The sequence below is a fragment of the Pristis pectinata genome, chromosome 2 (genome assembly GCF_009764475.1).
Source record: "Pristis pectinata isolate sPriPec2 chromosome 2, sPriPec2.1.pri, whole genome shotgun sequence".
Classification (NCBI taxonomy): domain Eukaryota; kingdom Metazoa; phylum Chordata; class Chondrichthyes; order Rhinopristiformes; family Pristidae; genus Pristis; species Pristis pectinata.
The window spans coordinates 87,490,201-87,514,961 of NC_067406.1; the positions used below are offsets into that span (position 1 = coordinate 87,490,201).

General features: G+C 42.4%; 1 protein-coding gene across 2 annotated transcripts in view; it reads right to left on the reverse strand.

The window, feature by feature from the left end:
- The window catches only part of cds1 (CDP-diacylglycerol synthase (phosphatidate cytidylyltransferase) 1), a 72,340-nt gene extending 49,052 nt beyond the window's left edge, over positions 1 to 23,288 (reverse strand). The window contains exons 1-2 of one of the 2 annotated variants that reach the window (XM_052010258.1): positions 22,872 to 23,288; positions 97 to 236 (exon numbers count right to left, since the gene is read on the reverse strand). In XM_052010258.1, coding sequence (XP_051866218.1) covers positions 97 to 236; positions 22,872 to 22,928 — 197 coding nt within the window. In that variant the 5' untranslated portion in view covers positions 22,929 to 23,288. The remainder of the gene's footprint in view (positions 1 to 96; positions 237 to 22,871) is intronic. The other variant, XM_052010260.1, reaches the window with a different exon arrangement.
- Positions 23,289 to 24,761: the final 1,473 nt, after the last annotated feature.

Here is a 24,761-nt window from a genome sequence, read left to right on the forward strand (position 1 = left end):
TCTCCCACGTGTTAAGAGACACTGGTTTGGGGAGAGAGAATGGTAAAAGGTGGTAGGTTAAATAAATATTAATCCACCACAAACCAAAATGATTACCTTAAAGATAACCCTGATAATGCCTTATTGAATACTTCTGGAGTGCCGTCATTCGAGGGCGGAACATCAGGAATATCCGAATCACTTTTTAAGTCTGAATCACTGACTTCCAGGCCTGTTCCATCATCCCCATCAATCTCCTGAATCAGAAAAGCAAATAAAATTAACCGAGAATGTACTGCACAAGGAACAGACATTTAAAAAAACTACATGCAAATCAATTCAGGATTAACCAAATCTTAGAGACTACTTGGGAGTTAGTTCTGTGAAGTGCTTTATATTTCTTGTGTAAATCACAACCATGAAAACACTAAAATTAAAAGATTAAAAAAGGTACCCAGTGACAATAATGCCCTGTGAATAAAATACAACATTAAGTTGATGTTGGGCTACTGCAGAAAGGACATACAAATTACATACAAGTTAGTATCAAGAGTAGGTCACTCTGGACCCTCAGGTGATTCTGCCATTCAATAAGATCCAACTATAACTTCAACTTTGCATTCCTGCCTACCCACAGTAACCTTGCACCACCTTGCTTATCGATCCATCTACCTTTGTCTTAAAAATAATCACTCTACTTTCATTGGCATCCTGTCTCAAAGGACAAAGACACATGACACACCAAAACAAAAAGCATTTCACCTCCCCTGTCGTAAATGAGTGACCCCTAATTTTAAAACAGTGCTTTGAGTTCTAGATTGTCCCAGAAGACAAAACATCTCTACATTAACCCTATCAAGGCCCTTCAGAATTTTAAATGAGTGTGAATTGTGAAATAAAGGAAGATTACCTGAAACAAAGCACTAAACAGAGCACTGCAGCAAGGTTTAAACTAATATGCCTGGAGCCGGTAAAAGTCTATGTTTGAGACCAGAGAGCAGGATAGACCCAAATTTGCAGTTATTGGAAATGAAACAGATGACTTGGCAGAGAGAAAACTCAGATTAGAGAAGTAATAATTGGTATACTGTTGTCACTTGTACCGAGGTACAGTGAAAAATTTGTCTTGCATACCATTTGTACAGATCAATTACACAGTGCATTGAAGTTGTACAGGATAAAAACAATAACAGAATACAGAGTAAAGTGTCACAGCTACAGAGGAAGTGCAGTGCAGGTAGACAATAAGGTGCAAGGTCATAACAAGGTAAATTGTGAGGTCAAGAGTCCATCTCATCGTACAAGGGAACCGTTCAATAGTCTTATCACAGTGAGATAGAAGCTGTCCTTGAGCCTGGTGGTATGTGCCCTCAGGCTCCTGTATCTTCTGCTTTATGGGAGAGGGGAGAAGAGAGAATGACCAAGGTAAGATTTAAACTGAAATTCAGGGAAGACGAGTGTTCCAAAAATTTGAGAGTCTAGACTGAGATGTATATATATGAATGAGCAAGCATTCTAAAGGAAAGCAAAGTTGAAAGCATTAATAATTATGAAAGGATCTAGCAAGTGCAACAGAATTTTGGGGGTTAGGTTTGAGCAAGCCCAAGAACATAACATTCTTGGCTGCATTAAGACAGAATCCAATTCCAAACAGATAATAAATTAAAGGGAAATGGTATTACATTACTAAACAGTGGCAGTCAGAGATGGAATCTAAAGACAATTCAGGTACATGCAACAGAACAACAAATTGATATTGGGGAACTAACCTAGAATTAAAAGCTATTCATCTGATGAAGTAATAATTTTCAGAAATGCTACAGTGGTCAACACACATAATTCTAGGATCCTAAAATTATTGTTAAACAAGTTCTTTCTCTATTCACTGTAAATGGTATTGAAAAACAAGTTGTTTTTTCATCTTCCATTTAAGACAAAAATCAACATTTTATCTTTCTAGTAGTCACATGATGTGTTAAATTGTTGAATGCTCCTAAAAGACTCTTCAGTTGTTAATCCAGCAACAAGTACATATACACAAAGATCAGAGGAAGTATTTTATAAAGTCTAATGTACACAGAATAGTAAACTGTCAAACTGATAAGATCACAAATTCCAGCATAAATTCCAAAGGATAAGAAATAATTAAAAAATGAAAACACTGCACCATTTCAATTACATCCACAATGGGACCTTCAATCCCTTCTCTTCCTTCTGCACTTCGCCTTCATGGAAGTAATGTACCCTTCCTTCTCAGAACTAGGCAACATTGAACCAATTTCATGTATTTTTGCTGCACCTGAATTTCTGCCTTAGTTGAACTGTTAGAGTGATAGAGCAATACAGCATGGATACAGGCCCTTCAGCCCAACGAGTCCACGGTGCCCACCCAGCTAGTTCCAATTTCCTGCATTCAGCCCATATCCCTCTAAGCCCTGCCCCTCCACGTACTTCATAAATGATACGATAGTACCTGCCTCAGCCACATCCTCTGGCAGCTCATTCCATATACTCACCACTCTCTGCATGAAAAAGCTGCCCCTCACGTCCCTTTTAAATCTTTCCCCCTCACCCTAAATCTATGCTTGCTAGTTCTAGATTCCCCTACCCTGGGGAAAAGACTCACCATCCACTTCATCTATGCTCCTCATAATTTTAAACATTTCTGGAAGGTCATCCCTCATTCTCCTACCTTCCAAGAAATAAAGATGTAGCCTAGCCAACCTCTCCCTATAACTCAGGCCCTCTAGTCCTGGCAATATCCTCGTAAATCATTTCTGCACTCTTTCCAGTTTAACCTACAACAGGGTGACCAAAACTCTACACAGTACTCCAAGTGTGGCCTCACCAACGACTTATACAATTGTAACAATGTCCCAACTCTTATACTCAATGCCCTTACTGATGAAGGCCAGCGTACTAAATGCCTTATTCACTGCCTTGTCTACATGTGATGCTGCTTTCAATGAACTAGGCACTTGTACTCCTAGGTCTCTCTGTTCCTTTACAATCCCTAGTGCCTTACCATTCATAGTAGAAATCCTACACTGGTTTGACTTTCTAAAATCCATCACCTCACACTAATCTGTATTGAAATCCATTTGCCACTCCTCAGCCCACTTCCCTAACTGATCGAGATCCCCCTGTAATCTGCAATAACCTTTGTCACCATCGACACCACCTCCTAATTTCGTGTCATCCGCAAACTTACTGATCAGGTCTTGTGCATTCGCATCCAAATCATTTATATAAATAATGAACAACAAGGGTCCCAACACCGACCCCTGCAGCACACCACTAGTCACTGGCCTCCATTTTGAGAAACAACCTTTAACCATGACCATCCGCTTCCTACTTCCAAACCAATTTTGAATCCACTTAACTAGCTCTCCCTGGATTCCATGGGACCTAACCTTCCAGGTCAGCCTACCAAGCAGGACCTTGCTAAAGTCCAAACAGACAATGTCCAGTGACCTACCCTCACCCACCTTTTAGGTTATCTCTTCAAAAAAAACTCCAAAAATTCATCAAGCATGACTTTTCACACACAAAGCATACTGACTTCTCCAAATCAGACTCTGTCTATACAAATGCTGGTAGATCTGTCCCTCAGAATTCCCTCCAGTAACTTCCCCACTATTGATGTCAGGATGATTGGCTGTAATACCCAGGCTTGTCCTTGCTACGCTTCTTAAAGAACAGAACAACATTAGCCACCTCCCAGTCTTCGGGAATTTCACCAGTGGCTAACAATGAAGCAAACATCTCTGCAAGGACCCCCGCAATTCCTCCTCTAGCTTCTCACAAAGTCTGACGATGCACTCAATCAGGCCCTGAGATTTATCCACCTTAATGCATTGCAAGGCTGCAAATACCTCCTCCCTGGTAAAACAAATGTCTCCAAAACATCTCCACTCGTTTCCCTTATCTATTGAGCAACCATGATTTTCTCCTTAGTAAATACAGAGAAGAAATATTCATTAAAAATTCCACCCATCTCCTGCAGCTTATAAATTGACCACCTTACTACAGGCTTTATGAGGGGAATCAATTTAATCAACAGTCTACACTAACCAAAACAGTAAAGAATTATATTGAAATGCTGCAAATAAAAAAAACAATGTGCAAGTACTACCATATGGATATACCACCATTATAATCCTACATGGTTGCAGAATAACTCAATCAAATGCTTAAGCATATTGACATTCACTTTTTCTTTCAAAGAGAGACCTTTTTGGGGGGGAAATAGAAAGTAATATTCAACAAGGGTAATGATGCAAGGACTGGGGTAACAAACATTTCTATTTTACTTCTTTATTTCTAGTCAACTCTAAAGAACATTACAACTACAAGCAGCATAAGTACTTGAAAGATCACAAAAATTTCCCCATGTAGTGACTAAAGTGCACCTAGTACTAGACAGGGGATGCCTGTACTATCTTACCTTATGTTATCTTTCCTGTTCAGTTTCCTAGAAAATTATTTTGATTGGTGAACAATGCAAGTAGTTATAATATTGAAAAATATTTACATACATGCAATGTTTCACCTCCATTCTATCCAAATAAAGCCACAGCACACTGTAAAATTTTTATTTAATTTGGCAAATGCAGGACTTCACATAATCAAACATGATAAATGTGCCTGAAATACTTCTCATCCTTTACAATGATGAGTCTTAATTAAGCAGTTATGCAATAACTACCAATTAGAAATTATATTTAGATCTAATCCCAATTGAAAAGTGAAGATCTTAATGCCTGTAATATATATATCCTGCTATTTCACTTTAGTAAACCAAAAATAAATGTCTGAATTAACCATCTTGCTGTCAACTTAGTGCATTACACCAAAAGTGATATCTTGCAACAGAGACAAAGCTCATAATATAATTGTGAAGTAATTTTTTTAAAAATCTGAAAGGCCAGCTTTTCCAGTCCCCTGAACATTTTACAGTTATTGTGCTAGATCATGCTGATGGCTAGTCGGCAGTTCTGTGGATTAATGCTAGCTAGCTGCAGTGCATGGCTCAGCTCATTTCTGACTTCCAAGCTTGCACATTGCAACATTCCCAAGTTCAGGGACAAAACTCAGTTGTACTCAGCCAAGAGGCCAGCAACACTTTGTATCTGACCACACTCCTGAATGGCTGGTGCATTTAGTGTGACCACATTCATCTGCATTGGGTGACTTGCTGTATAGAGCTGGAACTTACATGAAACAGCTAACAATTCTGCACTGAATTTCCCACCAAAATAACACTGACAATTTCTCAGTTCCCTCCAATGCTGGACTCCAGATGGAGGGGCAAAACATGAACTTGCCAAAATTTTCCTGCAATTCTACTGGAGAATCTGCCAAATACCAAGTTGAACGTGGCACAGACAGAATGAACCCATTTGTTTGGATGAAAAGGAATGGCTACAAAGGAAAAGGGCAAGTAAATTAGATTTTTTAAAATTAATTAAATGTGTTTTAATGAATATAATGGCTGAGAAGTGTTAACCATTTCATTTAGTTTAAATTGATTTTTAATAATTTGAATGTTTTTGAACATCAGGATGACTTAGGAAGCACTCAAACTCAAAAAGCTGGTAGAGACTGGGACCTGGCTTTCAAAGCTGCTTTCAGGCATTCTGCAGGCAGGGCTTGTTCTGAAACCCCCAACATTAAAGCACTAATTTTAAAAAATAGGTGTCATTATTTTGAATCAGACCTGATTTAACAACAATTTAACATTGGCAGATCCAGAAGAGACAAGTCTATGGTTGACATGTGCCGGCAGCAAGCACAGGCAGCTCAGCGCTGCCAACAAGACCTGGTGCAGTTTTTGAACGTGCAATGATGAACATAATAAATCATCTCAGAGACAAATACAAGCAATAGAGAAATGTCTGGAGGTGACAACATAAAAATAAGTGATTTAATCCATGATGATATTTCCTCCACACAAAGTGCAACCAAGCATGGAGAGAGAAGTGAAGAGTAGCAGTGGGGAGAATGAAATCCAAAGCACCTGGATTATGTGCACAACTGGCAGGTGGGAAGAGAAAGAGCGAAATAGACAGTTCTGCACTCACTGGAAGTTTGAACATCTGAAAAGCACCAACTCTATACCACAAACAATTGTTCAACTAGAAAATATTTGTTCAGAACGTGAAAAAGCAGCAGTGAGCCGTTTGAGCCTCGAGTGTACTCCACCATGCTGATCCTGTAGTTTGTCCAACTTTCCCCTCGATTCCCTTAGCATCCAGAATTCCATCAAGCTCAGCTTTGGATATATTCAACCACCCAAACATCTATTTGCCCTTTGAAGAATTCCAAAGATTTGTATTTCTGTCTTAAATGAGTAATCCTTCATCTATGTCACTTTGTAGCACATTCCCCAGTGTCAAAAACAGCTTTTTAGTGTTTACACTGCCAATCCCTCTCAAGCGATTGCACTTAAACATACAAGATTCTCTCACTCTTCTAAACTCTAGTGAGTATAAAGCAAACCTACACACTCCTCACAGGAGAATGCCTTCAATCCCAGGAGTAATTTTTGTGAATCTATATTGCATTAACACCAACACATCTTCCCTTGGATTTGGAGACCACAACTGCACACAGTACTCCTGCTTTAAACAATTGCAGAAACACCATCTTGCTGTTCGTGCTCCAACGCATTTGCAATGAAGAGGTAAGCACACCTTTTACGCCCCTGTTTAGTGCACCTGAACGTTTATTTTCTGTAGTTTACAAAAAAAACACACCAAGGTCCCTTGGGCGGCAAAGTAGCAGTTAGCATAATGTTATTAGTGCCAGCGACGTGGGTTCAATTCCCACTGCTGCCTGTAAGGAGTTTGTACATTCTCGCCGTGTCTGCGTGATTTCCTCCAGGTGCTCTGGTTTCCTCTCACATTCCAAAGACGTACAAGTTAGGAGCTGTGGGCATGCTATGTTGGTGCCAGAAGAGTGGCGACACTTGCAAGCTGCCCCCAGCACATTCTTAGCAATGCAAAAAGACGTATTTCACTGTGTATTTCGATGTACATGTGACTACTAAATATCTTATCTTAATGAATACATTTACGAATTTCGGTTCAAAAAATATTCTGTTGCTATTCTTTATATCATAACATCCCATTAACATAACATTCTATCCTGCACTTCCCTCCCAACTTTGCTAACTCCCTGCCTACTCCTCACTGCACATTTTCCTAAGTAACTTTGTCACAATTATAAAAGGATGAAGTGAAATTGTGACTAGCTAAGGATCTCTGTTGCATCCCACAAGTAACCTTTCAGAAAATGACAATTATTTCTGCTTTGTCCTTAAACCAACTCTAACTATTCTCATGTTATCATCCCAACCCCATGGGCAATCATTCTTACAACTTAAGGTACCTTATTAATTGCCTTTTAAAAACCACATATACTACATCTACTACTTCCCCCTTATCTATCCTGCAAAGTAACATCATTATAAAACTAAAACATTGAAACATATTGTCACTTTCTACACTCCCTATTACCATGCCCTTTTATAATGGATTTCAAAATTCCACTGACAACTTAGGTTAGATTAATTGATTTATATTTTCCATCTTTTCCCTTTCCTGAATAACACCATTAGATTTACCATGTTCAAAACATCTGGAACTGTTCCAAAATCTAGGATACATTCTTCAAATATGGTATTTTGTATTGTAATATTTGATCTGCAGGTCCTCCCCAGGTTACGGCAGGGTTCCGTTCCTGCGACCTGTTCGTAAGCTAAACAGTTCGCAAGTTGAAAATGTGGCCGTGAACTGAGTTCCCAAACAGCAGAAGGTGCCTGCAGCCTTGCAAGTCCATTCCAGCGGTCTCCCAAACACTCATGTGTGTCTGCAGGCTGTATACAAGTTAACTATTTGTAAGCTGGGGAGGTTTTTGCCTGACGACCAAAGATGTGATTTCCCAGGAAATGCCCCAACATCAATACCAATGATAATGCCTCCTCATTAAAAGTAGAGATCAAGATAACTAAATCAACCCTGAAATTAATGCAAAAGACTCGGTTATACATGTTTTTAAAGAAATTTTGCATATTCCTAAGTACTTAACGACCAACAAAATAAATTTGAAGTGGAACACCTGGTGAAAGGTAAAAATTGCAGAAGCAAATTTTGCACCTAACAAATTCCCAAAGCAGTAAGATGAAGATAACCAGATAATCTGCTTCAGTGATATTGATTGAGAAACAAGTATTAGTCACGCCATGGAGGATAACTCCCTTGCTCTTTGAAAATAGCAAATAAACATTTATCTCTACCCAAGAGAGCAGAAGGGGTCTTGGCTTAACATCTCATCTGAAACATACGAGTCTTTTAGTACTAAATAAAAAAGGGCTAACAGCCCAGATTTTCCACTGAAGTACCTGGAATGAATCTTGAACCTATAATGAGCTGATCTGCTTTTTGGTATTATCCCTTTAGAATATTTCCAGCTTTTCAAAATAGATGACTGAGCCACTGGCAGCATCTAGGAAAGGATGCTGACTACTATGGAATGCACCAGGGGATTGGGGATGTTTTCAAAAAAGAAAAATTGATCAAAATTTACCCCAGTACATCCACTTTCTTCATATTAATTGAATGGACTCAACAAGCAAACTAACTAACTTTAAAAGAAATTGTACAAGGTGGCCAATTGGCATCCAAGCACTTACTTCATGGCATATTCAGAAATGCCACCAACCACCATGATCCTAAATTGAAAGTTCTGAAATTACAGTCTTCAAGTGTTGCTGATACTGTATTAGTCGATGAGGTATAACTTTTTTTTATGAACAAGATATCCAAACAAATGATCAGGATTAAATTGCCTGGAAAAATAACAATTTAAATGTGAAAGCAGTTGCATTCGTTATCCATGCAGCAACTTAAGTAGCTGACTAGTCAAATTCCAAACAAGTCACAGGACCAGAGGAAGAAACTTGCAAAATATTAACTCTTTAAATACTTTGTCTTCTCCACCTCTCACCCAGTTTTTTCAGACTTTGACTCCTTAATGTTGAACAGCCTTCTAAGAAATGTTAGCTAGATTTAGCCAATTTCTGTTATCAATATGTTCAAATCTCTATGAACCTGACCAAAGCTTAGGCCAGCCCAGTAGCTTTGAAGCAACTGCAAATTCTCCACATAGGACATCCTTACTCCAAATATAGGTGGCCAAACAGGCATCCCATCATGTTTGAAAACATGCATTTCAGCTGGCTTCCTCAAGTAATAAAAACAGAAAATTCTGAAAACACTTAGCAGGTGAGTCAGCATCATGTAAAGAGAAACAGTGTTAATGTTTTTGACCTGCAACATTACCTCTGTTGCTCTTTCCACAGATGCTGCCAGACCAGCAAAATGTTTCTAGCGTTTTGTTTTCATTTCAGATTTGCAGTATCTGCAATCTTATTCCTCAATTTGATATTTAGGTTCAAAGGTAACAGATGTGCAAGTTATTTGCTTTTCTTTCAGGTCTCCTGTAGGTGACCTAGGGTTTGCTGCTATATAATAGCATATTCAAAATACATGTCTGGATGACCTGCATCTTGATAATTCCCTATTGTTCTACATTTATTCATTTGATTGGCTGGATTCGACCTTGCACCTTATTTTCTACCTGTAATGCACTTCCCTGTAGCTGTGACACTTTACTCTGTATTCTGTTATTGTTTTTACCCTGTTCTGCCTCAATGCATTGTGTAATGAATTGATCTGTACAAACAGTATGCAAGACAAGTTTCTCACTGTACCTCGGTACAAGTGACAATAATAAACCAATACAAGAATAGGCTGTATATTATGAGACAGACTCACCACTGGCACTGCCTTCCTGACAACACAGCTTTTTTGGATGCAGAAAGGTGAAAAACCTGACCATGGAGACAAAGATTAGGCAGTGCACCATTGGCACCCTGTCCCCATTTGGCTTTTGACAGCTTGCTGCTATTGCAGCTTTTGACCTGATAGAGTTATTTAAAATTCATTCAAACTGATCCAAAGAAAATATTAAAAACACCGAAATATTTTACTTCAATATTTTTAATTTGTTCAAGCAAAATAATTCCCACACTCACCTCACCTTCAGCACCCCCATTTGTCTACTTGCCAACCCTGGTGGAAAGCTTAAGGGACAGATGCAAAGTGCATCCAACTCAATATAGGGCTTACATGGTCCCAAGTGAGAGGATATCAAATTGACTAGAAAGAGGGATGGAGGAGGAAGAACCAAACACTAAGATTCATATCAGACACAAGACCCAGAAAACAAAATACAGGTGGTGTTACTGGGAGCTAGGTGGAAGTTAAAATACAGGACATTGATGAAAGCAAGCACCAAAGTACAAACCAAGCCACACATTAAGTAAAAGAAAGATAAACAGATAAAAAAAAAGTAAACGTGACCAACAGACCGGTGTTTGTTAAAAATATGAAGTTGTAGCGGTTGCTACCGCGATGCGAAAATAAAGACGTTAGCCTGTGAACTGTTGAAAAAGACTGATTTATTTTCGCGCCTTCTGCGGGCTTTTTAAGGAGCGCGGTTCCTGCCCTCCGAACTCGGAAATAATGTACGCGCTATGTCATCAACTTTTCACGCGCGCGGGTTCTCCCCCATCACTCGGGGAAGACGAAGGCCCAGTGCCCTGACCACCGAGCCAGTTCACTTGCTCAGACGGTGAGTCGCTACACAACCCCCCCCCCCCCCCTCCCCACCACAGAACCGGCGATACAGTCCCCAAAGTTCACGGGCTGTGCTAGCCGTTGCTTGGGTGGTCAGCCTCTGCGTCATGGTGTCGGGATCTCGACCGGTTGTTGTAGGTCCAAATGGGCCGGTTTGAGGCGGTCCCTTGTGAAGACTTCTTCCTTGCCCCCGATGTCAAAAATAAAGGTGGACCCATTATTTCCGACGACCCAGAATGGCCCCTCGTATGGTCATTGCAACGGTGCCTGTGGTGTGCCCCTGCGAATGAAAACGAACTTACAGTCTCGGAGTTCCTTGGGCACACATGATGGGGACTGACCATGCCATGAAGTGGGAATCAGTGCCAGACTGCCGAGCCTCTCGCGCAGCCTTCCCAGGACCGCCGCAGGTTGTTCCTCTGGCCTCCTAAGGGCGGGTATGAACTCCCCTGGGACGACCAGGGGCACACCGTACACAAGTTCAGCTGACGAAGCATGGAGATCCTCCTTGAGGGTAGTGCGTACGCCGAGCAGGACCCAAGGCAGTTCGTCAACCCAGTTAGGACCTGTGAGGCGGGCCATCAGGGCTGATTTCAGCTGGCGGTGGAAACGCTCTACCAACCCGTTTGACTGAGGGTGCTAGGCCGCGGTGGTATGCAGCTGCGTTCCTAGCATGTTCGCTAATGCAGACCATAGGCTGGAGGTAAATTGAGCGCCTCTGTCCGAAGTGATGTGGGCCGGAACACCAAAACACGAGACCCAAGTTGTGAGCAGCGCCCAGGTGCAGGAATCGGTCGTGATGTCTGAGAGGGGGGTTGCCTCTGGCCACCTCGTGAACCAGTCCACGATGGTAAGGAGGTACCGCGCCCCTCTTGAAACAGGCAGGGGACAGATGAGGTCAACGTGAATGTGGTTGAACCTTCTACGGGTAGGCTCGAACTGCTGCGGTGGGACCTTGGTGTGTTGGATTTTTGATATCTGGCAGTGTGGACAAGTCTTGGCCCACTCACTGACCTGCTTGCGCAGGCCGTGCCAAACGAACCTGCTGGCAACTAGTCGGATAGTTGATCTGATGGACGGGTAAGCCAACCCGGGTACCAAGTCGAAAACGTGTTTCCACCAGACTGCAGGGACTATCAGGCAGGGCTAACCTGCTGTGACGTCGCACAGGAGGGTTCGTTGATCTGGGCCGACTACAAAATCTTGGAGCTGCAGGCCTGAAACTGCGGTTCTGTAGCTGGGCAGCTCATCATCGGCTTGCTGTGCGTCAGCCAGGGCCACATAGTCTAACCCAGGGACAGGCTGTGGATGGTCGATCTGGAAAGCGCATCAGCAACGACATTGTCCTTTCCGGAGACATGTTGGATATCTGTTGTGAACTCGGAAATGTAGGACAAATGTCGCTGCTGGCGGGCCGACCAGGGATTGGAGACCTTAGAGAAGGCGAAAGACAATAGCTTGTGATCAGTGAAAGGTCTGCCTTCTAAAAAGTACCGAAAATGTCTGATCGCCAGGTACAGTGCTAGTAGTTCTTGATCAAAGGTGCTGTATTTAAGTTCGGGTGGTCTAAGATGCCTGCTGAAAAACGCCAAAGGTTGCCAACGGCCTTCAATTAGTTGTTCTAGTACCCCTCCGACCGCAGTGCTGGACGAGTCCACTGTGAGGGCTGTTGGGACGTCTGTCCTGAGGTGTACCAGTATCGCGGCGTCTGCTAGGGCTTGTTTGGCCTTAACGAAGGCAGCCGCGGCCTCGTTGTTCCAGGCGATGTCTTTGCCCTTGCCAGCCATCAGCGAGAACAAAGGGCGCATGATACAGGCTGCTGCAGGGATGAACCGATGGTAAAAGTTGACCATGCCAACTAACTCCTGCAGGCCTTTGACTGTGCTGGGATGGGCAAAATGGCAGATAGTGTCTACCTTGGCAGGTAGAGGTGCTGCTCCCTCGCTGGTGATTCTGTGGCCAATAAAATCGATAGAGTCGAGGCCGAACTGGCATTTGGCTGGGTTGATAGTGAGGCCGAAATCAAGAGGCGGGAGTACGGTTGGCAGAGGTGGGAAAGATGTTCTTGGTCCTAAGAATGGTTACGGCTGGCGATCAGAATGTCATCTAAATAAATGAACATGAAGTCCAGGTCGTGGCCTACCACGTCCATCAGCCGCTGGAAGGTCTGCGCGGCGTTCTTAAGGCCGAATGCACCCAAAGGAATTCGAAGAGGCCGAACGGAGTGATGATTGCAGTTTTGGGGACGTCGTCAGGGTGGACTGGGATTTGGTGGTATCCCTGGACGAGGTCCACCTTGAAGAAGATGTGGGCCCCGTGTAGATTTGCCGCGAAGTCCTGGATATGAGGAACGGGGTAGTGGTCTGGGGCGGTGGCGTCGTTTAGCCTGCGGTAGTCGCCACAGGGTCTCCACCCGCTGGTGGCTTTGAGGACCATGTACGAGGTGGGGGGGGGGGGGGCGGGGAGGCCCAGGGGCTGTCTGACTTGCGAACAATCCCTAGCTCCTCCATGCGGCGGAACTCCTCCTTCGTGCTCGAGCATGAAGGGGTAGCCCTGCTGTGGTGATGTGGTGCCGCACCCCATGTTTGGGCATCGAATTCATGAACTGAGGTGTCAGGACCGATGGGAACTGGGCTAGGAGCTTGGTGAACTCATTGCCAGACAGGGAAACGGAGTCCAGGCGCGGGGCTGGTAGGCTGGCTTCTCCCAGACAGTAAGTCTGGAAAGTTCTGGAGTGCACTGTTTCCCTCGTAGGTCAATTAACAGGTTGTGGGCCCGGAGGAAATCGGCTCCCAGGAGTGGCTGGGCGACGGCGGCAAGGGTAAAGTTCCAGATAAAATGGCTGTCGTGGAATTGTAATTGGATCGTACGGGTACCGAATGTTCGAATCGTTGTGCCGTTTGCAGCTTTGAGGGCAGGTCCCTGTTGCGAGTGTCACAGCTGGTCAGGGGCAAAACACTGACCTCTGCTCCAGTATCAACGAGGAAGCGATGGCTGGACTGCTTGTCCCAAACAAATAGGAGACTGTGTTGGTGGCCAGCCGCCTTAGCCATCAGTGGCGACTGGCCCTGGCGTTTTCCTGAAACTTGCAGGGTGGGCAGCATCGATGGTCCTCCGCGCCCCACCTCTGATGGTGGGAACACAGCTGGTCGTCAGTGTCGTCGTCTGTGTTTCTGGGGTGTGGTCACTCGGCTGCTGGGACTGGTTTAGGTAGGCACTAGGCCCGCGGTCTGGCGATTTGGCCGACGGACATACAGCTCTCGCGTTCGGCCTTCCACAGGATATCTGCCCGGGCGGCTACCTCACATGGGTCGCTCATCAGCCAGCAACAGGTGAATGTCGTTGGGCAGCTGCTCAAGGAAGGCCTGCTCAAACATCAGGCAGGGCTTGTGTCCCTCAGTCAAAGCCAGCATCTCGTTCATCAGGGCCGATGGAGATCTTTTCCCCAAGCCGTGCGCTCGCGACGGGAGAGGTCAAAGGAGAAGGGCCTTGAAGGCCAGGTACTTATCTTCCTCCAGAGGAGATTGGATGAAGTCTCTGACCTGGGCGGCTGTCTCCTGGTCCAAAGAGCTGACCACGTGGTAGTACCATGTGGAGTCGGAGGTGATCTGCTGCAGTTGAAACTGGGCTTCGGCCTGGTCGAACCACACGCAGGGCCAAAGCGTCCAAAAGGTGGGCAGCTTGAGTGCCACTGCATTGGCTGCTGCGTTGTCGTTCATTGTGTGCGTCCAAAATCCGTTTGGACCGTCGGGGTCACCAATGTAGCGGTTGCTACCGCGATGCAAAAATAAAGACATTAGCCTGTGAACTGTTGAACAAGACTGATTTATTTTCGCACCTTCCGCGGGCCTTTTAAGGAGCGCGGTTCCTGCCCTCCGAACTCAGAAATGACATACACGCTACGTCATCAACTTTTCACGCGCCCAGGTTCTCCCCCGCTCGGGGAAGACGAAGGCCCAGCGCCATCTTGGGCCTCACCTTTGCGACGATGTGCGCCCCGACCACCGAGTCGGTTCGCTTACTCGGACGGCGAGTCACTACAAAGTACTCCTTTTCATGGGACACTGGTACCACAACTGAAACAGGGTACAACTGAACCAGCCTCAGACCAAGAACTTGCAGAAAAGTATATTCAACATTATAGAAAAAGACTAAACTAGTAAAGGAGAAGCAGGTCCAGCAGGGAAAAAATGCTAAAAGCTCAAAACAAAACAACGGGGTAACAAAGAAAGATTAAAGATTGGGCGAACACTATGGGAACAAAAATGATGGAAGAAGTAACTTAAAAACAAAAAGAGTTAAAACAGCAGACATAAATTGAAGAAGCTGCAGCATCACAAGGAACGGGTATGGGTCAATTGTGTACTGCGATTCTCATTTTTATGATTACCCTCTCTTAACCTCATCCTTAAACAACAGAACAAAACTTACAAGGAATGACTTAATCATAGTCAGGTCTTTTCACCCAAGATCATCATTCTCCTGTTAAAAGTTTGAATTCTATCATTTGGAAGTTAAAACTCTCAAAATTGAGTGCAATATTTCAGGAAAATTTTAGCAAACACAACACAATCAAAACGTGAGTTTACATTTTTACTTTCACTTACATTAGAATATGACTTTTGCAAATTGCATTGCTGATAACATTGAGTTATTATGGATTAATTTCATGTTGAAGATATAGTACAATCAATGCCTATGATTGTAATGTAGTAACAAGATTGAATGGGTAAAGGTAGCAATGAACAAATTAACAAATTGGGAAATATTGCAGCAAAACACAAGCTGTAGGAATGCAAATTTGGGCTATAAAACAATGACAAATTGAAAGACAAATAAAATCGATATGTGAAGACAAGTCACGTTTGCTGTTAAAATAAATCATGAAGCTTCAAGCTTCTAAGTTATTAGCAAGATAACTCTGCTTCACAGCCTGGGAAAGCAGCAGCACCCAAAAGATCGAAAAGATATAAATATAGAACACATTACCGAAAAAGGGCAAAGCAGACAAGAGAAATCAGAAGGTTTGATTTGAGATTCTCAAAACATACAGGTTAAAAGACTTTTTGATGAGTTGAATGATATTAATCAGAATGTAAATATAGGTGCTGAAAGCAAGGAATATTGTCAACACCATCTTTATTCAGCCATGCATGGATTTTGAAACTTCAGAAATTTTGTAGCTCCGTCATTTAGAGCGATATATTAAAAAGAGGATTATGTACTGTGTAACTTTAGATTTAAACAAGTTGAAATATTTCAGTTTAAGACTGCGCTTCTACTGAATGGTAGAATTCCAAATGCAGACACCGATAGAAGAATCAAGATACAAAATAGGGGAATGAAAAAAAACAGAAGCCACACAGACACATGGCTGCCAGTCATTGGTCTAGTACTTGGCTTGACTGCATACACGTTTTACTTAATGTGTGTAATCTGCAATTGTCCTAACAAGAAAAAAAAATGGTATTATAGCTAGATTAGATTTTTAAAGGTTCAAGGTACAAACTAACACTATTAGCCATCTGTTTTTTTAAAAATTCCTTTATGCTACTAAATTCTCTCCCACATGTTTATTTTGCAATAAACTAATTGCCATCTTTCAAAGATTCTACTGCTAGTAATACTGCAAGTTTCATTAACTAAATCCAATCCTCTGTTAACCAGGTAGAGTTTAATCTGGGCAAATGCAAGGTGTTGCACTTTGACAGGTCAAATGAAAGGAGAAAGTATACATTTAATGGTAGGCCCCTTAATAGCATTGATGTACAGAGGGATCTTGGGGTCCAGCTCCATAGTTCACTGGAAGTGGTTACACTGGAAGGTGGTTAAAAAAAAGGCACTGGCGTGCTTGCCTTCATTGGTAGGGGTATTGAGTACAAAAGTAAGGAAGTCATGCTGCAGCTATAACAGAACTTTAGTCAGAGCACACTTGGAGTATTGTGTGCAGTTCTGGTCACCCCATCATAGGAAGGATGGAGGTCGTGGAAAAGTGCAGAAGAGGTTTACCAGGATGCTGCCTGAATTAAAAGGTATGAGCCATAAGGAAAGATTTGACAAACTTGGATTGTTCTCCTTAGAGCATCAGAGACTGAGGGGAGACCTGATAGAGGTTTTTAAAATTATGAGAGGCATAGATAGGGTAGACAGTTAGAATCTGTTCCCCAGGGTAGAAATGTCAAACACCAGAGGCCATGTCCTGGCGAGGGGGGAAAAAAAAAAGAGGTTTAAACATGACATGAGGGGGCAAGTTTTTTTTAAAAAATGCAGAGTGATAGGTGCCTGGAATGAGTTACCAGGGGAAGCAGTGGAATCAGGTAGTTTAGTGGAGTTTAAGAGGCTTTTAAATAGACACAGAATACGAATGGAGGGATATGGATGATAATCAGGAGGAGGATACTTAGTATAAATTGGCATCAAGATCAGCACAACATTGTGGGCTGAATGGCCTGTCCAGTGCTGTACTTTTCTATTTTCTATAACCAACTCTTCCATTAGTTTTCAAAGTTAGCCTTGTTTAAACCTAGAACCTCGATAACAGTTACTCTTAATAAATGCCCAACAAGCTATTCAATTGCCAAGTGATCACTATTCCCAAAAACAACTTCGAACAGATGTTGTTTATTTGTTCCTTCTTAGTTTTCTAAACCAAATTTCAAGCAATTTCCAGTGTACTGAAATATTTAACTTACTTCTCCCCAAAAATCTAGTCACAATGTACCATTAATATACATTTTTACAATATGTTTTCTTGCAGCCTTCCAATTGTACATATGCATTCTCCTTCTGAGTAATCAGATAATCTATAAAATACACTCATAACCACGTTCAGCCTTTCTTGTTTCTTCGCTAAGTCAGCAATTTAGATTCTTTCTAACGACCTTTGAACAAGCATTTGCAATAAAAGGCAGCAGCTTACCATGGTATATTATGTACTCCAATTTTCTTTCTCCCCCATACTATTTTAATAGATGTTTGGTTTTACATAAGTTTTTCTTTTGCTAGAAAATTTGACTTTAACATAAATGCAAAGGCAGCACTATTAAAAGGAAATGATGCATTACCTTGCAGGGAATCAGTTATTGCTTATGTTTCAAAATGATTAGCTGCACATATCATTATATCATAAATGATGTGATCAATGATGAGGATTAGTTGCACCTCAAGGACTAATAGTATATACCCTGTTCATCTGTAGGTAATCGGCATTACTAAGAAACATACAGCTGCAGAGGACTATTTTCCAAATTCCTGATCACAGTCACCAAGTACAACCGTGTTCTATGTATTTACAATTTTGAAATCTTCTTTAAAAATGTCATGAAAGACAAGATGTTAGCAAGTGACATTATAGAAAAGGAGGAATGGAATTAAACAGGTCATTATTGACTAGTTAGTATAAAAGTCATTATTGACTAGTTAGTATAAAAGTAGTAGTTGGAAATACAGCTGAAATAAGATATAACATCAGTTAACCAATAGATTCTTTATTTAAATTCATTTATTCAGTATTAAGGTATTGCTGGCAAGGCTGCCATTTACTAATCAAACTGCATCATCATCTGAACTGCTAATCAGGAATACATTTTGTGAAGAGCAGGTCATACTTGGCTAACTTAATTGACTGCAGAATATGTAAATTTTCAACAAGTTTAATGAAGTGGCACCATTTCCAAATAAAAACATTGTGGTCTTGTGGTCCAAGTCCATAGCTCCTTGAAAGTGGTAACACAAGTAGATAGGGTAGTAAAAGCACCGAATGGCACGTTTGTCTTCATCGGTTGGGGCATTGAGTACAAGAGTCAGGAAGTCACTGTATAAAACTTTGGTTAGACCACATTTGGAATATCATGTGCCGTTCTGATCACCCCATTATAGGAAGGATGTGGAGGCTTTGGAGAGAGTGCAGAAAAGGTTCACCAGGATACTGCCTGGATTAGAGAGTATTAGCTTCAAGGAGAGGTTGGACAAACTTGGACTGTTTTCTCTGGAGTGTCAGAGGCTGAAGGGCAACCTGATAGCAGTTTACAAAATTATGAGGTGCAGATACAGTCTTTTTCCCCAGGGTATAATGTCAAATACTACAGGACATAGCTTTAAGGTGGGGGGGGGGTCGTTTAAAGGAGATGTGTGGGGAAAGTTCCCCCCCCCCCCCCCCCCTTCACCATCCCACAGAGAGTGGTAGGTGCCTGGAACATGCAGCCAGGAATGACAGCAGGCGCAGATACAATAGTGGCATTTAAACAGGCACATGAATATGCAAGGGATGGAGGGATATGGATCTTCTGCAAACAGATAGGTTTAATTTAATTTGGCATCATGGTCAGCCAAGACATCACGGGATGAAGGGCTTGTTCCTGTGTTGTACTGTTCTATGTTCTAATTCATCTCTTAGCTACTGCCCATCTCTAAGTGCCCTTGAAAAGTGGCCTATTTGATCGGCTGCACTTTTCTGGTGAAGGTACTTCCACAATGCTGTTAGGAAGGGAGATCCAGTAATTAGATACAGTGCCAAAATATAGGCAATATATTTGCAAATCAGGATGGTGTGTGACAGAGGGGAATTTGCAAGTGGCGATGCTCCCATGCACCTGCTGCCCTCATTCTTCTTGGAGGTAGAGGTTGCAGATTTGGGGGCAGGGGGTGTGCTGTTAGAGTAGCTTTGGTGAGTAACTGCAATGCATGTTATGGATGACATACTTTGCAGTTAAAATACATGGAAGAAATGAACATTTAGGGCAGTGGATGGGTTGCCAAGACAAGGGACCTGTTTTGCCCAGGGTAGTGTTGAACCTCTCACTAATTGTTGGAGCTAGGCATGTGGAAAGTATTCTAGCACACTCCTAATGTGTTCCTTGTAGAATGATGGAGGAGAGTCAAAAGATATTGCACAAATTATGACTGACCGTTTGGAGTATTTGCTCCTTGAATGTGTTTTACCAGAGCTCCTCATCAAATGCTGCCATAATATCAAAGGCTGTCATTCTCACCTTACGTCTTTGATCCATGTTGATGGGAAGTGATGAATTCTGGAACCAAATGGTCCCAGCAAAACCAAAAATGGACATTGTGAGCAGGTTACTGGTGAGTTAATGCCACTTGAAGGCACTACCAATGACACCTTCCATCATTTTGCCGATGATTAAGAATATACTGATTGGATGATAATAAGCCAGATTGGTTTTTATGAACAGGGCATTTCTGGGCAATTTTCTACATTGTCAGGTAAATACCAACATTGCAACTGCATTGGAGCACTTTGACGTGAGGTGCAGCTAGTCTTGGATTGAGATCTTCAGTCCTCCAAATGGAAGTCTTTGCTCAATGGAGTGCTCTTAACTTTTTCTTGATATTCCATGAATCAAATTGGCCAAGGACTGGTTTCTGTGATAGTAGAGGTCTCAGGTGGAAGCAAAGGTGGTTCATCAACCATGCCCCTAGAACTCACACATTTGATCCTGCTATTGAGGATGCAGACATGCCAGGAGCATCCTCCTCCCCACCCCATTAGTCATTTAATTGTCCACTTTTGTTTAAGCCTAGATGTGGTAGGAGCTTCACTCTGATCCGCTGGTTGGGAGATCCCTAAATTCTATCTATTGCATGCTATTTTTGTTGTTTGGTACTCACATTGTCCTATGTTACAGCTTCATTAAGTTGGCACCTCATCATTTTAAGTATGCCTGTTGCTGTTCCTGGCATGCCCTTCTGCATTTCTCAATGAACTAGGTTGATCCCTTGGCTGGATAGCAATAGTAGAGTGAGGGATATGGTGACCAACGAGTTTACAGATTGTCATGATGTACATTTCAGCTGCTACTGATGGTCCATAGATCTTCACAGATGCCAGTTTTGATCTGCCGGAACTGCTCTGACTATCCTATTTAGCATGGTTGTAGTGCCACACAACACGACAGAGGGCGTCCTGTACGTGAAGACAGAACCATAACTCCACAAGAACCACACAGTGTCCACTTCTACCAATGCTTTGGTTGCCGATGATGAGATCCCATGTGTCTGACACCTATGCCCTCAGGGATCAGCTAACTTGGTCAATAGTGGTTCTACCAGACGACTCTTGGTGGGCACTGAAGTTCTCACCTTGAGGATATTCTGTGCCCTTGCTCCCTTAAGAGCTTTTTCCCCAGATGTTGTTCAACATGGAGGGAGCATTGATGATTGATATTTGCTGCTATACAAAAGGTGAAAACAACACCGTAGCAGCCAATGATAAACCCCAACTTCATTTTGGTGCCAAGTTCAAATTTATGTGTATATCAAATCAATGACATGGCATAATAGCAAAAAATAATGAAGGCACATTTGAAACAAATTTTAAATAGAAAACAGAAAGAAATTGCTTTAAAAACTAATTTGCCACCTGATAAATTTAAAATATCAGTGGTAATTGGAACAAATATTTTCAAAGTTAGTTATTTTTGCTGTGTGGACATGATATAGCTATTACTTCTATGAAATGGTTAAATTTAACATTAGCTCCTTGAAGAAAGTGAAGTGGTTAAAACCTCACTCCACCTGACTCAAATGTAGTTCACTTTTACAAATCCACCAGTGGGCTGAATCAAACTGACCAATAGCAGGCAGTTCTATAGCGAAGCGCCAGCTGAGAGCCATTTGTAGCTCAACTCATTTCAAAATTCCACACATGCCTGACCAAATGTGGAAGTCCGAATTCCGTAACAACCTGGAGGCACTGAGTTGAGCACAGCAGAGCACCAATGTACTAGAGGAGTGAAATACACTTCCCATCTGGCCCTTCAGCTTCAGACCAGGTCTGGCTAGCACACAGACATCAACCAATTCATCAGTATAGGGTGATCAACCCCATAGAAAAAGTATCTGAATTATTAAGTGTTTTAATTTTTAGTATATTATGTTTTTTTACTGAATATTTTCCATTTTTACTTAAATTGTTAAATAGGCTGATCCGAGATATTTAAGAACAGTTCAAAAAAACTGTAGTTTAGTCACCACACTGAGCCTCCTCTGTTAGAGCTTGCTCTACCTCATGGGACACCTTTCAGGTGCAGAGGGTCAGGTTGCTTGACCATGCACCGCCACACAAGCGGGCAAACATCAGAGAGCCAATCCAGGTACCTCAATCCCAGCCATCGTTTTCAAGGCGAGGATTTTTCTAAAAAGCAAGCAGCAATTTACCCAATGCCGTATATTAAAACATCTTCCACACAGTTATAACATTAATGATAAATGTTCAGAGCTACCATTAGAACAGTGTCCTTTTTCTGATATTTCTATATTAATTATGGAGTAACAACCTACTGTACTATCATTGTTTTATACAAACTTGGGTTCCTACTCTGAATAAAACTTAGGGATTTGTTTTAGATTCTCTTCTACATATAAAAAGATGCATACAAACATAAATGGTTCTAATCCATGGCCTTAAACACAAATGATATTACTGCACATGTATTTCACTGATGCCTTTACTGCTTGTTTCTCTTGTCACAACATTATCAAAGCGGAGCATCAGCATCTAATGATGCGATGATTCATCACAAAACATTTGCCTTATTCGAAATAAAAAAGAAACTGAAGTTTCAAATCCAGGGATAAACAAGTTCACTTATGATCAAGAATTTTTGATAATGGATTATTATGATCATTTTTCTCTAAGTTTATAAAATTGGAATAACAGTTCTATTAAAAACAAACTTTTAAAAATGAACTTTTCTATGAAGTACGGTGCGATTGTTAAGCGTAATAAAGCTCATGAATTTGAACCTAGTGGCTCACAGGTCACCACAAAAGACAGATCTAGTAACTGTTTAAAAAGATGCAGTGCAGCCAACGTTACTTTATATTTGGATTGGTACAGTGATATTCCATTAACTTATACCACAGTATTTATTGCACAATATTGACTGGCTCGTTGCCTTATTCAGCAAGTTAAACTATAGTTTACAGACGTTCTCAATAATTAGCAAAACTAAGTATTGGCAGGTGACCTCTAAGCACATTACTAACGTTTGTGTTTACTGCTTTACTAATTGTGTGCATTACTATAGTCACACACCAGTATCCGCTTTGAAAGCATTTTCTCACTGTCACATTATCAGCAACACCGGGGAGGTTTGAACACCAGCATTATATCAGGTTTCATACCTGGTTACACACAATAATCTGTCTACAGTTGTAATCCCATACCTTGTCGCTAAGGTTCTCTGGCTCTTTCGCGGTCTTCCTCCTCCTGGGTTCCGTCATTTCTCCCTTTCTTTTCCCCTGGAGCCGGTTTGCCCCTCGCTACCAATATGCGGCCGGTTTCCCCCCCTCACTCGAAGCCGTATTTCTTTTTTCCCCCGTCTCCAGACACCTCGGCATCAGCTGGCAACTCGCACTACAAATCCCGAAATAAAACACGCGGCTCGGGGCGGGGCGTCGGGCCCGGCACCGGTCACTCTCCCGTTCTGACGCAGGCTCCAAACCGCCTGGTAACCGTGGGTGGGCGGGCTGCGCTCGAGCCGCAGAGCTTCCCGCGGCGGGGTCACGCGCGCGTCCTCAGTGTCGCGCCCACGGGCTGTTGAAGCTGAGCGGCAACTGCATTCACCCTTCCGAAATAGCACTCGAGATATCCTGAGCGGCGTTCATCGTCTCTTGTCGTAACTAAACAAAATGCTTCGCTCGTATTAATCTGCACCAGGAGTAGTTTGGCTGCGTGTGCTCCTTCGTGTTCATTTCTTTAAAATTGCAAAATAATCTGCAAATTTAGACAATGTCAATACCAAGAGATGTAATTCGCTCATCTTCTAAAAGGCAGGGCTTTTCAAAGAATATCGAAAGGTGTTATTTAATTGATGGACTTTATTTGACATTTTGCAGCATGTAATCTGCGTTGCAAACTGCAGATTTTGACTTTGGTCAGCTTCTCAGTTGGAAAGGGCATGCATAAAACCCAATCCTTTATGAAGTACAATACTGAGGTCGTATTGCGCTGCTCGAGGTACTGGCCTGGAAATACTTCAGCACAGAAAATGAGAGGAACCTGTGCCGCGCAGTTAAACACCTGTTCACGTCACTGCATTTTGCACTAGGTGTTCAACTGCAAGAAATTTAAAAATGCAGTAATATGTTTTGAAGGACCAACGTTTTTACTTTTTTGCTTTTGCGTATTTCTCATTCATTACAAGTGCATTACTACGCACCTGGAAGTTCATTTATTGCATTATTGACATCAGTGCCCCAACCATTAAAGGATACTCTACCACTAAAGCACAAGGTTGCTGGAAGTGGATGTGCTGTACTCAGGGATAACTGCTCTAGGGAAACAGCTGGTGATGGGCCATATCCCTGGCTTTACAGTGAAGACCAGGTGGGGAAGGAAAGTTGTGTGATCCAAGCATCACCGGAGGCTCAGCAAGGCGAAAATGAAACGCTGTTTGCAGTCTCCATGGAACAGGGAGCAATGTAGGAAGAAGTTTCATAAGTTCATCTGTTGTGCCAAGGTCAATGTTCATTCTGTTCTTGCGCATATACCTTTAACATTAAAGTGCAAACTTGAACTGTGCGTACCCATTCAATCATTTCAGGACACACCCTGCAAAGGAGCAGGCCTCCAGCACCAATGATTGTGCTATGTACTCTAAACACCAGTGCAAAGGTTAGGCCTAGAGGAGTAGAAACCTGTGTTAAAGAGCTGTGTCTCTCACAGGACATGCTTGATACCTGTGGGTCATGGAGCTATACAGCACGGAAACAGGCCCTTCCACCCAACTCTGTCTTCCTGTGAAAGTCCCATTTGCCTGCATTTGGCCCATATCCGTCTAAACCTTTCGTATCCATGAACGTGTCCAAATGTCTTTCAAATACTGTTATTGTATCCACCTCTATCACTTCCTCTGGCAGCTCATTCCATATACCCACCACCATCTGTGTGAAAAGCTTGCATCTCAAGTTTCCTGTAAATCTTTGCCCTCTCGCCGTAAATCTTTGACCTCTAGTTTTAGACTCCCCTACCTTGGGAAAAAGATTGTGGCAATCCATCTTACCTATGCCCTTCATGATTTTATAAGTCTCTATAAGGTCACCCCTCAGCCTCCT